Source organism: Pristiophorus japonicus, chromosome 6 (genome assembly GCF_044704955.1).
Source record: "Pristiophorus japonicus isolate sPriJap1 chromosome 6, sPriJap1.hap1, whole genome shotgun sequence".
In the NCBI taxonomy this organism is placed as follows: Eukaryota; Metazoa; Chordata; class Chondrichthyes; family Pristiophoridae; genus Pristiophorus; species Pristiophorus japonicus.
The window spans coordinates 252,146,903-252,161,078 of NC_091982.1; the positions used below are offsets into that span (position 1 = coordinate 252,146,903).

General features: G+C 48.6%; 1 protein-coding gene across 1 annotated transcript in view; it reads right to left on the reverse strand.

Annotated features, from left to right (window-relative positions):
* Positions 1-11,610, reverse strand: part of LOC139265461 (tumor protein p63-regulated gene 1-like protein) — a 136,063-nt gene extending 124,453 nt beyond the window's left edge. The window contains exons 1-2 of the mRNA XM_070882475.1: positions 11,044-11,610; positions 1,521-1,612 (exon numbers count right to left, since the gene is read on the reverse strand). Coding sequence (XP_070738576.1) covers positions 1,521-1,612; positions 11,044-11,334 — 383 coding nt within the window. The 5' untranslated portion in view covers positions 11,335-11,610. The remainder of the gene's footprint in view (positions 1-1,520; positions 1,613-11,043) is intronic.
* Positions 11,611-14,176: the final 2,566 nt, after the last annotated feature.

The following is a 14,176-nucleotide window of genomic DNA, read 5'->3' on the forward strand; positions in this document are numbered from 1 at the left end:
ACACACACTGACTCTCACTGGGGTACGGGTCCCACACACACTGACTCTCACTGGGGTACGGGTCCCACACACACTGACTCTCACTGGGGTACGGGTCCCACACACACTGACTCTCACTGGGGTACGGGTCCCACACACACTGACTCTCACTGGGGTACGGGTCCCACACACACTGACTCTCACTGGGGTACAGGTCCCACACACACCGACCCTCACTGGGGTACAGGTCCCACACACACTGACTCTCACTGGGGAACGGGTCCCACACACACTGATTCTCACTGGGGTACGGGTCCCACACACACTGACTCTCACTGGGGAACGAGTCCCACACACACTGACTCTCACTGAGGTACGGGTCCCACACACACTGACTCTCACTGGGGTACGGGTCCCGCACACACTGACTCTCACTGGGGTACGGGTCCCACACACACTGACTCTCACTGGGGTACGGGTCCCACACACACTGACTCTCACTGGGGTACGGGTACCACACACACTGACTCTCACTGGACATTTAGGGATGGCAATAAATTCTGGCCTTGCCACCAACGCCCACGTCTGGTGAATGAATGATTGTTATATTTTTATTGAGGATCTCAGTGGGCCGGGACTGAACACCCTGTAATTAGCTGCAGCACTCCATTAAAGCTGAACAATGGATAGCGCTGGTAGTCAGTGCAGTAGCAGAAATGAGGGGGCAGAAATTCCGGCCTCTCGGGTCCGTACGGAGTGTCTATCGACCTGGGAAGGCATCGTAAAAGCCGGTTTTCAGCGCACAATGCGCATGCGCTGAAAACCGGCTTTTCCGATCTGTCAAGCTGGAGCTTGACCAATCATCTGTATCTCGGGAGCGAGGACATTTGCAAGGACAAGATTGCGGGATTTACCCATATCTTGCCCAGCAAATATCCTCAAAATTCTTGCGCCTGAAAAAAGCAGTTGTGTATAACCTACTTTTACAGGTGCAAGTCTTAAAACGCACTTAAAACATAAAAATAAAATATTAAAAACACTTTTTATTTTTAAAAACCCTGCCTACTACGTTAAATTTATTTTAAAGCATAATTTTGAAAACTTTTTTTTAAAAATTAAAAATCGGAAATATATATTTTTTAATAATACATAAAAAAATTTAATTTAAATTAACGTTAAATATGTATTTTTTCTATTTTTAAATGAGTGTTTCGTGTGTTGGGGGAGCGGGATTCCCTGTCATATTAATGGGAAGTCCAACTTACGGAATTCCCATTATGATGAAGAGAACATACTTTACCCGATTGGCTGCCCAGAGCCATGTGACTGCCGCTCCAGCCCTGCGCACACCTTGACGTGCACGTGCTGCGAAGCGCAGTCAGCGGAGGCCTCAGGACCGGGATCTCACGTGGGCGCAGCACGGTAAGGTAAGTGCGAATCTTTTCAACTTTTTTTTTTACCCGATCGCCCGCGGGAAGCAGCCGACCGGGATTTCTGGGCCGACGTGTTTCCGAAAACAGACGTAAAATATATAAACTCACTCGGTCAACAGCCAGTAGCTTTTTAAAGCTCCGTCCACTTGCTGGTTTATTTGTGCTTTGATATCTGCGATTGCTTGATCAAATGTTCCTGCCTGTGAGGACAATAAAATAACATTGAGATTAATAACCAATGGCCCAGCCCCCGCCAGCTGCAACACCGCCCCCACCCGCTGTGGCCCCGCCCCCTGTGGCTGAAGCCCCGCCCCCTGTGGCTGAAGCCCCGCCCACCCGCCAGCTGCGGCCCCGCCCCCACCAGCCACACCCCCCGCTAGCCCAGTGGACTTGCTGCTCTTGGTCCGTCACCAGGACCAAGACTGCCATTTAAATCACACAGGCAAACGTGGCAACCATTCTGCACACAGCAAGATCCCACAGGTTTTGCTGAGGTGCATGATCAGTTAATCTGGTTTCTGGTGGTGTTGCTTAGAGGAACGATCGTGCCACAGCCGCAACCCCTCCCCCCCACCCCCTGCCAGCTGCAGTCCCATTCCCCCCCAGCAGCTGCGGCCCGCTGTTCTTTGAATAGCGCCGTGGGGAGGGAGGTGGGGTCAGCCTAGAACTCCGGCTCCAGTCCAGGGGCAAGGCCTGAATCCACGACCCTTACACTGAGCACCGGCGATGCTGGAGTAGCACGCTGCCTCGTCTCTTGCTCTCCAGGCAAAAGGAAACAAGAGCTTGCTGTCAAGAAGCACGATTAGGGCGCCGTTAAACTGGAGCACCGACCGGCAATTTTCCCTCTGGTTTCTTGCATTGACAAGCCAGCTGCACGGGATCCCTGGAGCGCTGTACAGCCGCGCAGCTAAAGGATTAATGCCCACATTGGTTCACTGCCCAGGGATTGTTGTAGGAATTTCAACCGGCGGAGCCCAACGTTCAACACTCGCTCTCGCAGCAGGAGTTACGAGCCTTCTCCTTCTGAAAGAGGGGGTCGAAGCCCGTGTACCGGGGTCCGAGCCCCACCCCCTCCCCCTCCCCGGTGTCCGAGCCCCTCCTCCCGTGTACTGCCGCAACTGCGGGCAGCGATCTCAGCACAGGCTCATAGATCCCGCCACACGAACGGGTACTGACACTGGCCTCGCAGCCCTTCATCTCCCCTTCCTTCAACCACCTATCCGATTGGTCAATGCTGTCAGGGACTCTGTCTCAATCGCTTAATCTGCTGGTGAATTCCACTCTCACAACTCTGTGTCGGAAAACTTCTCCTCCTCTCTGCCCTAAATCTCTTACATTTAATCTTCTATCTCTGTCTCCTCATTCTAGACCCCTCAATCTCGCTAAACTATCTGCTTCTATCTGTCCCGTCTCATTACTTTATCATTTTACACACTGTCTACCTTGGTATTTGTATTTCCTCAGCTGTGGCTCAGTGGGTAGCACCTTCCCCTCCGAGTCAGAAGGTTGTGGGTTCAAGTCCCACTCCAGGAACTTGAGCATGTAAATCTGGGCTGACACTCCAGTGCAGTGCTCAGGGAGTGCTGCACAGTCAGAGGTGCCGTCTTTTGGATGAGACGTTAAACCGAGGCCCAGTCTGTCCTCTCCGGTGGATATAAAAGATCCCATGACACTATTTGAAGAAGAGCAGGGAAGTTCTCCCCAGTGTCCTAGGCCAATATTTATCCCTCAATCAACATAACAAAAGCAGATTATCTGGTTATTTTCACATTGCTGTTTGTGGGAGCTTGCTGTGTGCACATTGGCTGCTGCATTTCCAACAATACAGCATTGACTACACTCCAAAAGTACTTCATTGGCTGTAAAGCACTTTGATACGTTCGGTGGTCGTGAAAGGCACTATATAAATGCAAGTCTTTCTTTCTTTCATACCAGGCAGCATTGTCGTGAATCTGCACTGCCCCTCTCTCTATCGCCTCAATAACCTTCCTGTAGTGTGGAGTCCAAAGCTGCACACAGTACCCCAACTCATGTCTTACTAATTCGAGTCACCATTACACAGTATATACAGCACAGAAACAGGCCATTCGGCCCAACAGTCCAGTGCCGGTGTTTATGTTCCACACGAGTCTCCTCCCACCCTCTTCATCTCATCCCATCACCATATCCTTCTATTCCTCTCTCCCTCATGTGTTTATGTAGCTTCCCCTGAAATGCATCGATACTATTCGCCTCAGCCACTCCCTGTGGGAGTGACCACCACATTCTCACCACTCTCTGGGTGAAGAAGTTTCTCCTGAATTCCTTATTGGATTTATTAGTGACTATCTTAAATTTATGGCCCCGAGTTCTGGTCCCAGCCATAAATAAAACCATCGTCTGAACATCTGCCCCATCAAACCCTTTCATAACGGCACGTTACACCTCAGCCTCCTCTTTTCTGGTGAGAAGAGTCCCAGCCTGTATATCCTTTTTATAACATGGAGACCAGAATTGTACACAGCACTCGGAGTGTGGTCTAACTCAGCTTCTCTACAAATTTAACGTAACCTCTCTGCTTTTCAATTCTATCTCTCTAAAATAAGCCATCGTGCTTTGCTTGCCCCACTCCCCTGCCCTTTCCCCATAGCCCTGCAATTTTTTCCTTTTCAAGTATTTATCCAACTCCCTTTTGAAACTTACTATTGAATCTGCTCCCACCGCCCTTTCAGGCAGCGCATTCCAGATCACAACAACTCGCTGCGTAAAAAGTTTTTCCTCATGTCGCCTATGGTTCAATTACCAATCACCTTAAATCTGTGTCCTCTGGTTACCGACCCTTCTGCCTCTGGAAACAGTTTGTCCTTATTTACTCTATCAAAACCATTCATGATTTTGAACACCTCTATCAAATCTCCCCTTAACCTTCTCTGCGCTCAGGAGAACAGCCCCAGCTTCTCCAGTCTATCTACGTAACTGAAGTCCCTCATCCCTGAAACCATTTTAGTAAATCCCCTCTGCACCCTCTCTAAGGCCTTCACATCCTTCCTAAAGTGTGGTGCCCAGAATTGGACACAATACTGCAGCTGAGGCCGAACCAGTGTTTTGCACAGGTTTAGTATAGCTACCGTGTTTTTCACTTGCCATTACACGCCCAGTCTGCAGGTTTATTAATGTCTTCCTGTATTGTGTCACAGTCCTCCTCTGTATTCACTACACGCCCCAATTTGGTGTCATCCACAAATGTGAAATTGTACTTCCGATTCCCGAGTCCAAATTGTTTTATGTAAATGGTGAACACCAGTGGTCCCAGCACCGATCCCTGTGGAACACTGTTTCCCACCTTGGCGGAAAGAGCGGGGGAGTGGGACTAACTCGATCGCTCTTTCAAAGAGCCGGCCCGGGCACGATTGGCCGAATGGCCTCCTTCCGTGCTGCGAAATTCTATGATTCAAAGTACAATTATATTTTTAACCAAAATGTATCATCTCACTTTCTGGCATTAAATTCTACCTGCCGCTTTTTCTGACCATTCCACCATCTGATCACCATCCCCTGTCAGCATCCTTTGGAGTGGAGGATTGTGATTACCATGCCTCCTATTTTAGTATTGTTTGCAATTTAGGGCACTCCACCCTCGCAACCGGTATCCAAACCAGGTCGTGGAGGAGCTGGACTTTTCCTGCTCGTCCTGTTCATACAGACTGTAGATTTAAATACACGGGCAGCGATTCTATCAATGGTCATTTCCCGAACACTTTTGTGTAAATTCACATAAATTCATTACATTAAACGTTCATCCTTATTCACATTGAAATACAGGCAGTCAACAATAGCTGGCTCACTGAGGGAGGGGGAAGAGAGTGAGAGGCAGACAGGAGAGAGAGAGAGAGAGGCAGACAGGAGAGAGAGAAAGAGAAAGAGAAAGAGAAAGAGAAAGAGAGAAAGAGAAAGAGAGAAAAAGGAGAGAGAAAAAGGAGAGAGAAAAAGGAGAGAGAAAAAGGAGAGAGAAAAAGGAGAGAGAAAAAGGAGAGAGAAAAAGGAGAGAGAAAAAGGAGAGAGAAAAAGGAGAGAGAAAAAGGAGAGAGAAAAAGGAGAGAGAAAAAGGAGAGAGAAAAAGGAGAGAGAAAAAGGAGAGAGAAAAAGGAGAGAGAAAAAGGAGAGAGAAAAAGGAGAGAGAAAAAGGAGAGAGAAAAAGGAGAGAGAAAAAGGAGAGAGAGAGAAAGAGAGAGAGAAAAGAATCATACAATGATTACAGCAGAGAAGGAGGCCATTCAGCCCGTACCGGCTCTCTGCAGGAGCATTTCAGCCAGTCCCACTCCCCCGCCCTTTCCCCCTAGCCCTGCTAATTGTTTTTCCCCGGGTATTTATCCAACTCCCTTTTGAGTCTGCCACCCTCGCAGGCAGTGAATTCCAGATCCTAACCACTCGCTGCATAAAAAAGTTTATCCTCATGTCGCCTTTGGTTCTTCTGCCAATCACCTTAAATCTGTGTCCTCTGGTTCGCAACCCTTCCGCCAATGGGAACAGTTTCACACTCACTACTCTGTCCGGACCCCTCATGATTTTGAGCACCTCGATCAAATTTCCTCTCAACCTTCTCTGCTCGAAGGAGAACAACCCCAGCTTCTCCTGTCTATCCCTGGAACCATTTTCGTAAACCTTTTCTGCATCCTCTCTAAGACGTTCACATCCTTCCTCAAGAGCGTTGCCCAGAATTGCACACAATACTCCAGTTGACATGGTTTATAAAGGTTCATCATAATTTCTATACTTTTGCACTTTATACCTCGATTCATTAAGTCCAGGATCCCGTAAGTGTTTTTAACCGCTTTCTAAACCTGTCCTGCCAACTTCAATTATTTGTGCACATATCCCCCAGGTCTCTCAAAATACATTCCAATGAGAAGGAAAGACTGTAAAAGAGATAACCATCTGTGGCTAACTAAGGAAATAAAGAATGGTATCAAATTGAAAACAAGGGCATATAAAGTGGCCAAGACTAGTGGGAGGCCAGAGGATTACAAAACTTTTAAAAGCCAGCAAAGAATAATAAATAAGAGTACGAAAGCTAACTAGCTCGAAATATAACAGATAGTAAGAATTTCTACAGGTACATAAAAAGGAAAAGAGTGGCTAAAGTAAATGTTGGTCCCTTGGAGAATGAGACTGGGGAGTGAATAATGGGGAACAGGGAAATGGCAGAGACGTTGAACAAATATTTTGTATCAGTCTTCATGGTAGAAGACAATAAAAACATCCCAACAGTGGATAATCAAGGGGCTATAGGGAGGGAGGAACTTAATACAATCACTATCACAAAATAAGTAGTACTCGGTAAAATATTGGGACTAAAGGCGGACATGTCCCCTGGACCTGATGGCTTACATCCTAGGGTCTTAAAAGAAGTGGCTGCAGAGACAGTGGATGCATTGGTTGTAATCTACCAAAATTCCCTGGATTCTGGGGAGGTCCCAGCGGACTGGAAAAATGCAAATATAACGCCCCTATTTAAAAAAGGAGAGACAGAAAGCAAGAAACTATAGACCAGTTAGCCTAACATCTATCGTTGGGAAAATGCTGGAGTCCATTATTAAGGAAGCAGTAGCAGGACATTTGGAAAAGCATTATTCAATCAAACAGTCAGCATGGTTTTATGAAAGGGAAATCATGTTTGACAAATTTACTGGAATTCTTCGAAGATCTAACAAGCAGGGTGGATAAGGGGGAACCAGTGGATATGGTACATTTGGATTTCCAGAAGGCATTCGATAAGGTGCCACATAAAAGGTTACTGCACAAGATAAAAGTTCACAGGGTTGGGGGTAATATATTTGCATCAACAGAGGATTGGCTAACTAACAGAAAACAGAGAGAGGACAGAGAGGCGAGATAAATGGATCATTTTCCAGTTGGCAAACAGTGACTAGTGGGGTGCTCTGTTAATGACTTGGATGAAGGGACTGAGTAAGCTAGTTTGCTGATGATACAAAGATGGGTGGGAAAGCAAATTGTGAGGAGGACATAAAAAATCTGCAAAGAGATATAGACAGGCTAAGTGAGTGGGCAAAAAATTGGCAGATGCAGTATAATGTGGGAAAATGTGAGGTTATCCACTTCGGCAGAAATAATAAAAAAGGAAAGTACAATTTAAATGGAGAAAAATTGCAAAGTGCTGCAGTACAGAATTACCTGGGGGTTCTTGTGCGTGAAACACAAGTTAGTATGCAGGTACAGCAGGTAATCAGGAAGGCAAATGGAATGTTGGCCTTTATTGCAAGGGGGATAGAGTATAAAAGCAGAGAAGTCCTGCTACAACTGTACAGGGTATTGGTGAGGCCACACCTGGAGTACTGCGTGCAGTTTTGGTCTCCGTATTTAAGGTTCACGAGGTTGATTCCAGAGATGAGGGGGTTGACTTATGAAGGTAGGTTGAGTAGGTTGGGCCTATACTCATTGGAAGTCAGAAGAATGAGAGGTGATCTTATTGAAACATATAAGATAATGAGGGGGCTCCAGAAGGTGGATGCAGAGAGGTTATTTCTACTCATAGGGGAAACTAAAACTATGGGGCATAGTCTCAGAATAATGGGCCACCCATTTAAAACTGAGATGAGGAGGAATTTCTTCTGAGGGTTGTAAATCTGTGGAATTCTCTGCCCCAGAGGGCTGAGGAGGCTGGGTCACTGAATATATTTAAGGCGGAGATAGATAGAGTTTTGAGGGATAAGGGAGTAAAGGGTTATGGGGAGCGGGCAGGGAAGTGGAGTTGAGTCCATGATCAGATCAGCCATGATCTTATTAAATGGCGGAGCAGGCTCGAGGGGCCAAATGGCCTACTCCTGCTCCTATTTCTTATGTTCCTATGTTCATGCACCCGCTTTAGGATTGTACCCTTTAGTTTATATTGCCTCTCCTCGTTCTTCCAACCAAAATGTTTCCACGCTTTTCTGCGTTAAATTTCATCTGCCACACATCCGCCCATTCCATTTGAAGTCTATCACTATCCTACTCACTGTTCACTATACTCCAAGTTTTGTGTCATCTGCAAATTTTGAAATTGTGCCCTGTACATCCCACATCAAAGTCATTAATCTATATCAAGAGAAGCAGTGGTCCCAGTACCGACCCTTGGAGAACACCTTCCTCCAGTCCGAAAAACAACCGTTCACCACTACTCTCGGTTTCCTGTCACTTGGCCAATTTCGTATCCATGTTGTCACTGTCCCTTGGGCTTCAACTTTGCTGGCAAGCCTATTATGTGGCACTTTGTCGAACGCCTTTTGGAAATCCATGTACTTTATGTCGACCACATTGCCCTCATCAACCCTCTCTGTTACCTCATCAAAAAACTCGATCAAGTTAGTTAAACACGATTTGCCTTTAATAAATCCTTGCTAGTTTTCCTTAATTAATCCACACCTATCCAAGGGACTGTTAATTTTGTCCCTGATTATTGTTTCTAAAAGCTTCCCCGTGACCAGGTTTAAACTGACTGGCCTGTAGTTGCAGGGTTTACCTTTTTTGAACAATGGTGTAACATTTGCAACTCTCCAGTCCTCTGGCACCATCCCCATTTGTAAGGAGGATTGGAAGATTATGGCCAGTACCTCTGTGATTTCTTCCCTCACCTCCCTCAGCATCCTAGGATGCATCCCATCCGGTCCTGGTGACTTATCGACTTTAAGTACAGCCAGCCTTTCTAGTACCTCCTCGTTATCAATTCTTATCCCATCCAATGTCTCCACTACCTCCTCCTTCACTCTGTCTATGGCAGCATCTTCTCTTTGATGAAGACAGATGCAAAGTATTACTTTATTACCTCAGCCGTGCCCTATGCCTCCATGCGTAGGTCTCCTTTTTAGTCCCTAATCGGCCCCGCCCCTTCTCGTTACCCTTTTACTATTAAAGGGCTCAATTTTCCCCGAGCCCGTTTTCTGGCGTATTGCCAGAGTTGCGCCGCTTAATTACGTTAAAAAATGTGCCAGAAAAAAATCTCCGAAGTTTCCCTGATGTTTGGCCTCTAATCTGCAGCCGCGCAGTGTGGCCAATCACCTCGGGGGGGTGGGGCCTGCGGCCTGCACTGGAAAAAGGAGCCGGGCCTTCTGCGCATGCGCGGGGAAAAAAACTGGCGTTCTTGACGTCGCTGAAATGGCCACGCATGCGCAGTATGGGGTGCCTTCCTGGTCAGCTGCGGTGAGTACCCTCCCCCGCCGAGCCTCTCCGCCGCTCTGTGGCTCCCGCTTTCGTGCCGGTCCAGGTCTGCTCCGCTTCCCACCCCTAGCCGAATGGTCTCCGATGTACTTACCTGCGCCAATTTCTTCAACTCTCCGCAAGGGTTTTCTGAAGTGGCCACATACGTTGACCCAAGTAGAAATGGAGTAACTATTTGCTGGCCAAAGTCGCCTAAATGGCTAGAATTGGCATAGGTGGTTGGTAATGCCCCCTTTTGAGAAAACAAAGCTTACTTAAAGTTACACTGGTGCAAATGGATTAGGGAAACTGGAGATTTTTAAGTTAGGCAGGAAAATTGAGTCCTATATGCCTATAGAAAACTTTTGGATCACCTTTTATGTTTGCTGCCATTCTATTCTCATACCCTCTCTTTGCCCCTCATTGCTTTTTTCACATTTCCTCTGAACTGTCTATATTTAGACAGATTCTCAGATGTATTCTCGATCTGACATCTGTCATACGTGCTCTTTTTCTGCTTCAGCTTACTCTAAGAGTCAGACAGAAAAAAGGAGTCGTGGTACATCCTGGGTTTTGGACGTTTGACTCCATGGGGCTGAATTGGGACGAGGGCGATGGTGGAAAACAAACACTAGAGAATCGTCGGCACCTTATACACCTTTCGCGATTTTCTTTTCTGTTGAAACCAGTGTGCTTGGAACTGCATTGTATTCCAATCCCTCCCTGGCCTCACCGCTCCCTACCTCTTTAACCCCCCTCCAGCCCTACAACCAATATCGCTGTTAAGCTGTGCGGCCGTGCAGTGATCTGGAGGTCCCGTGCAGGTTATTTCTCAATGTAAATAACCGCGCAGCCCGTTAAAGGGGTCACGCACCCATTAAATAATTAGCGGGAACTTTGCCTGCAACCCTTTGAGATCTCTGCACTCCTCCAATTCTGATCGTTCACATATCCCCGATTTCCATCGCCCCACCATTGGTGGCCGTGCCTTCAGCTGCCTGGGCCCCAAGCTCTGGAATTCCCTCCCTAAACCGCTCCGCCGCTCTCTCCTCCTTAAAACCTACCTCTTTGACCAAGCTTTTAGTCACCTGTCTTAATATCTCCTTACGTGGCTCAAATGCTCCTGTGAAACACCTTGGGACGTTTTACTGTGTTAAAGGTGCTATATAAATGCAAGTGTTGCGTACAATGCTGGCAGCAGAAGGTAAAGGGTGAGGAGAGTCTAACACAGTCCAGCTTGATCGCCACCCTGCACGAAGTTGAAGAATATTGCCATAACTAACACACCTTCCTGGTCAACTATCTGTCGAGCTCACTCTTGTATTCCCCACTATAGCCTACCTGGACATGAGGTTCCATATATTCAGCCCCCACCCTATCCTGGCGAAGACAGACACAAGTTATCAGAGGACATTAGGCAAAGTTAGTGCCCGGAGAAGAGGTGGAATGAAGCGTTTACCCGGAGCACGAAGAACTTCCTCAGCCTGTAGTCCTGGTGGGCAGGGGCTGGAGCGGGTGTGTCAGCAGCTATCTGACCATGTGCTGGAGCCCTGGCTCCTGTCCCAGCCCCCTGCAGCTCAGCCGCTGCCCCGCTCTGGACCATGAGCTCCAGCCTCGGCTCCTGCTCCTGCTCCGGCTCCAGCTCCAGCTCCGGCTCCGGCTCCGGCTCGACTCGGGCTCCGGGAGCTCGGTCCCCGGCCTCGCAGCTCAGGTCCACCGCCTGGAACTCGCTGGGATCCCGGGCCGCCATGGGCCGGGTGGGGTGGAGACAATGGGCCAAAGGGAGGGGACCTCGGCCACAACCTCCTGCAAATGTCGCAACCAGCCGCCGAGGGTGGAGGATATTGCCCCGAGAGCAGGGGCTCCCCAGGTGTGTGTGTGTGGCCAGGCGGGGGTCTGTCACTCAGGCAGCTCCGAGCATACCAGGAAGAGCTTTCAGCAGGCGGAGGAGCCAAACTTCCCTTTTTGTTTGTTCCGTTGCTTCACCTGCTTCCTGGTTGAGGCCGGGGCGGAACCCACACTGCTCCACAACCCTCACTCCTTCCAGGATGTGGGCGTCTCTGGCAAGGCCAGCACTTACTGCCCACCCCCATCAACAACTTGTATTCATGTAGCGCCTTTGATGTAGTACAACGTCCCGAGCGCTTCACAGGAGTGTTATCAGACAAAAAAATTGATACCCAGCCGGGAGAAACTTTTTCACCCAGAGAATTGTGAACCTGTGGCATTCTCTACCACAGAAAGTTGTTGCGTCCAGTTCGTTGGATATATTCAAAAGGGAGTGAGATGTGGCCCTCACTGCTAAAAGGATCGGGGTATGGAGAGAAAGCAGGAAAGGGGTACTGAAGTTGCATGATCAGCCATGATCATATTGAATGGTTGTGCAGGCTCGAAGGGCCGAATGGCCTGCTCCTGCACCTATTTTCTATAAGGAGATATTCGGGCAGGTGACCAAAAGCTTGGTCAAAGTAGGTTTTAAGGAGCGTCTTGAAGGAGGAGAGGTTTAGGCAGAGAATTCCTGAGCTTGGAGCCCAGGCAACAGAAGGTACAGCCACCGATGCTTGAGCGATTATAATCAGGGATGCTCAAGAGGGCAGAATTAGAGGAGCGCAGACATCTCGGGGGTGGGGGTGGGGGGTTGTGGGGCTGGAGGAGATTACAGATATATGGAGGGGCGAGGCCATGGATGGATTTGTAAACAAAGATGAGAATTTTGAAATCGAGGCGTTGCTTAATTGGGAACCAATGTAAGTCAGCGAGCACAAGGGGTGATGGGTGAGCGGGACTTGGTGTGAGTTAGGACACGGGCAGATGAGTTTTTGATCACCTCTAGTTTACATAGGGTAGGATGTGGGAGGCCAGCCAGGAGTGCGCTGGAATAGTCAAGTCTAGAGGTAACAAAGGCATGGATGAGGGTTTCAGCAGTGGATGAGCTGAGGCAAGGGCAGAGACGGACGATGTTATGGAGGTGGAAATAGGCGGTCTTAGTTATGCTGCGGATATGTGGCCGGAAGCTCATTTCAGGGTCAAATATGACACCGATGTTGTGAACAGTCTGGTTCAGCCTCAGACAGAAGTTGGGGCGAGGGATGGAGTCAGTGGCTAAGGAACGGAGTTTGTGGCGGGGACCGAAAGCAATGATTTTGGTCTTTCTGATAGTCAATTGGAGAAAATTTCTGCTCATCCAGAACTGGGTGTCGGACAAGCAGTCGGACAATGTAGAGACCGTGGAGGGGTTGAAAGACGTGCTGGTGAGGTAGAGCTGGGTGTCATCAGCGTACATGTGGAAACTGAGGCTATGTTTTCGGATGACGTCACCAAGGGGCAGTGTGAAGATAAGAAATAGTAGGAGGCAAGGATAGATCCTTGGGGGACACCAGAGGTAACGATGCGGGAGTGGGAAGAGAAGCCACTGCAGGAGATTTTCTGGCTATGATTAGATAGCTAACCAGACGAGTGCAGTCCCACCCAGCTGGAGATGGTGGAGAGGCGTTGGAGGAGGATGGAATGGTCAACTGTGTCAAAGGCTGCAGACAGGTCCAGAAGGACGAGGAGGGATAGTTTACCTTTGTCACAGTCACAAAGGATGTCATTTGTGACTTTGATGAGAGCAGTTTCGGTATTGTGGCAGGGGCGAAAACCAGATTGACGGGAGTTGTGGGAAAGATGGGCACGGCTTTGGGAGGGGACAACACGCTCAAGTACTTGGAGAGGAAAGGGAGGTTGTGAATGGGGTGGTAGTTTGAGGGGACGGAGGGGTCGAGGGTTGTTTTTTTTGAGGCGAGGGATGATTACAGCAGATTTGAGGGAGAGGGGGACAGTAGCTGAGGAGAGAGAACCGTTAACAATGTCAGTTAACATGGGAGCCAGAAAAGGAAGTTGGGTGGTCAGCAGTTTGGTGGGAATTGGATCAAGGGAGCAGGAAGTGGGTGTCATGGACAGGATGAGCTCGGAAAGGTCATGAGGGGAGGTCGGAGAGAAAGTGGTGAAAGATGTGAGTTCAGAGCAAGGGCCTTGAGAATTGCCCTTGAGAAGGTGGTGGTGAGCTGCCTTCTTGAACTGCTGCAGTCCGTGTGGTGAAGGTTCTCCCACAGTGCTATTAGGGAGGGAGGAATTTGACCCAGCGACAATGAAGGAACAGCGATATATTTCCAAGTCAGGATGGTGTGTGACTCGGAGGAGAACTTGGAGGTGGTGGTGTTCCCATGCATCTGCTGCCCTAGGCCGTAGAGGTCGCGGGTTTGGGAGGTGCTGCTGAAGAAGCCTTGGCGAGTTGCTGAAGTGCATCTTGTAGATGGTGCACACTGCAGCCACGGTGCGCCGGTGGTTGAGGGATGTTGAGGCAACATTTCAGAAACCGGACCTTGTCCGGGTGACATGTGCCCACGCTGTCTCAGTTGCTTTTCAACCGAGACCACCTCTGGTTTTTCTAATGAGTGGAGTCGGGTAGGGAGGGGGTCTGAATTCAACATCAGGTCTTTATTTCTCGAACATATGCACAGAGAGCCTCTCTCACCTGCTCGCGGTGGAGCACTCTGCAGAATACAGAAATGGTTACATTCTTATACCTTTCTTGGTCCCTGTCCATGTGC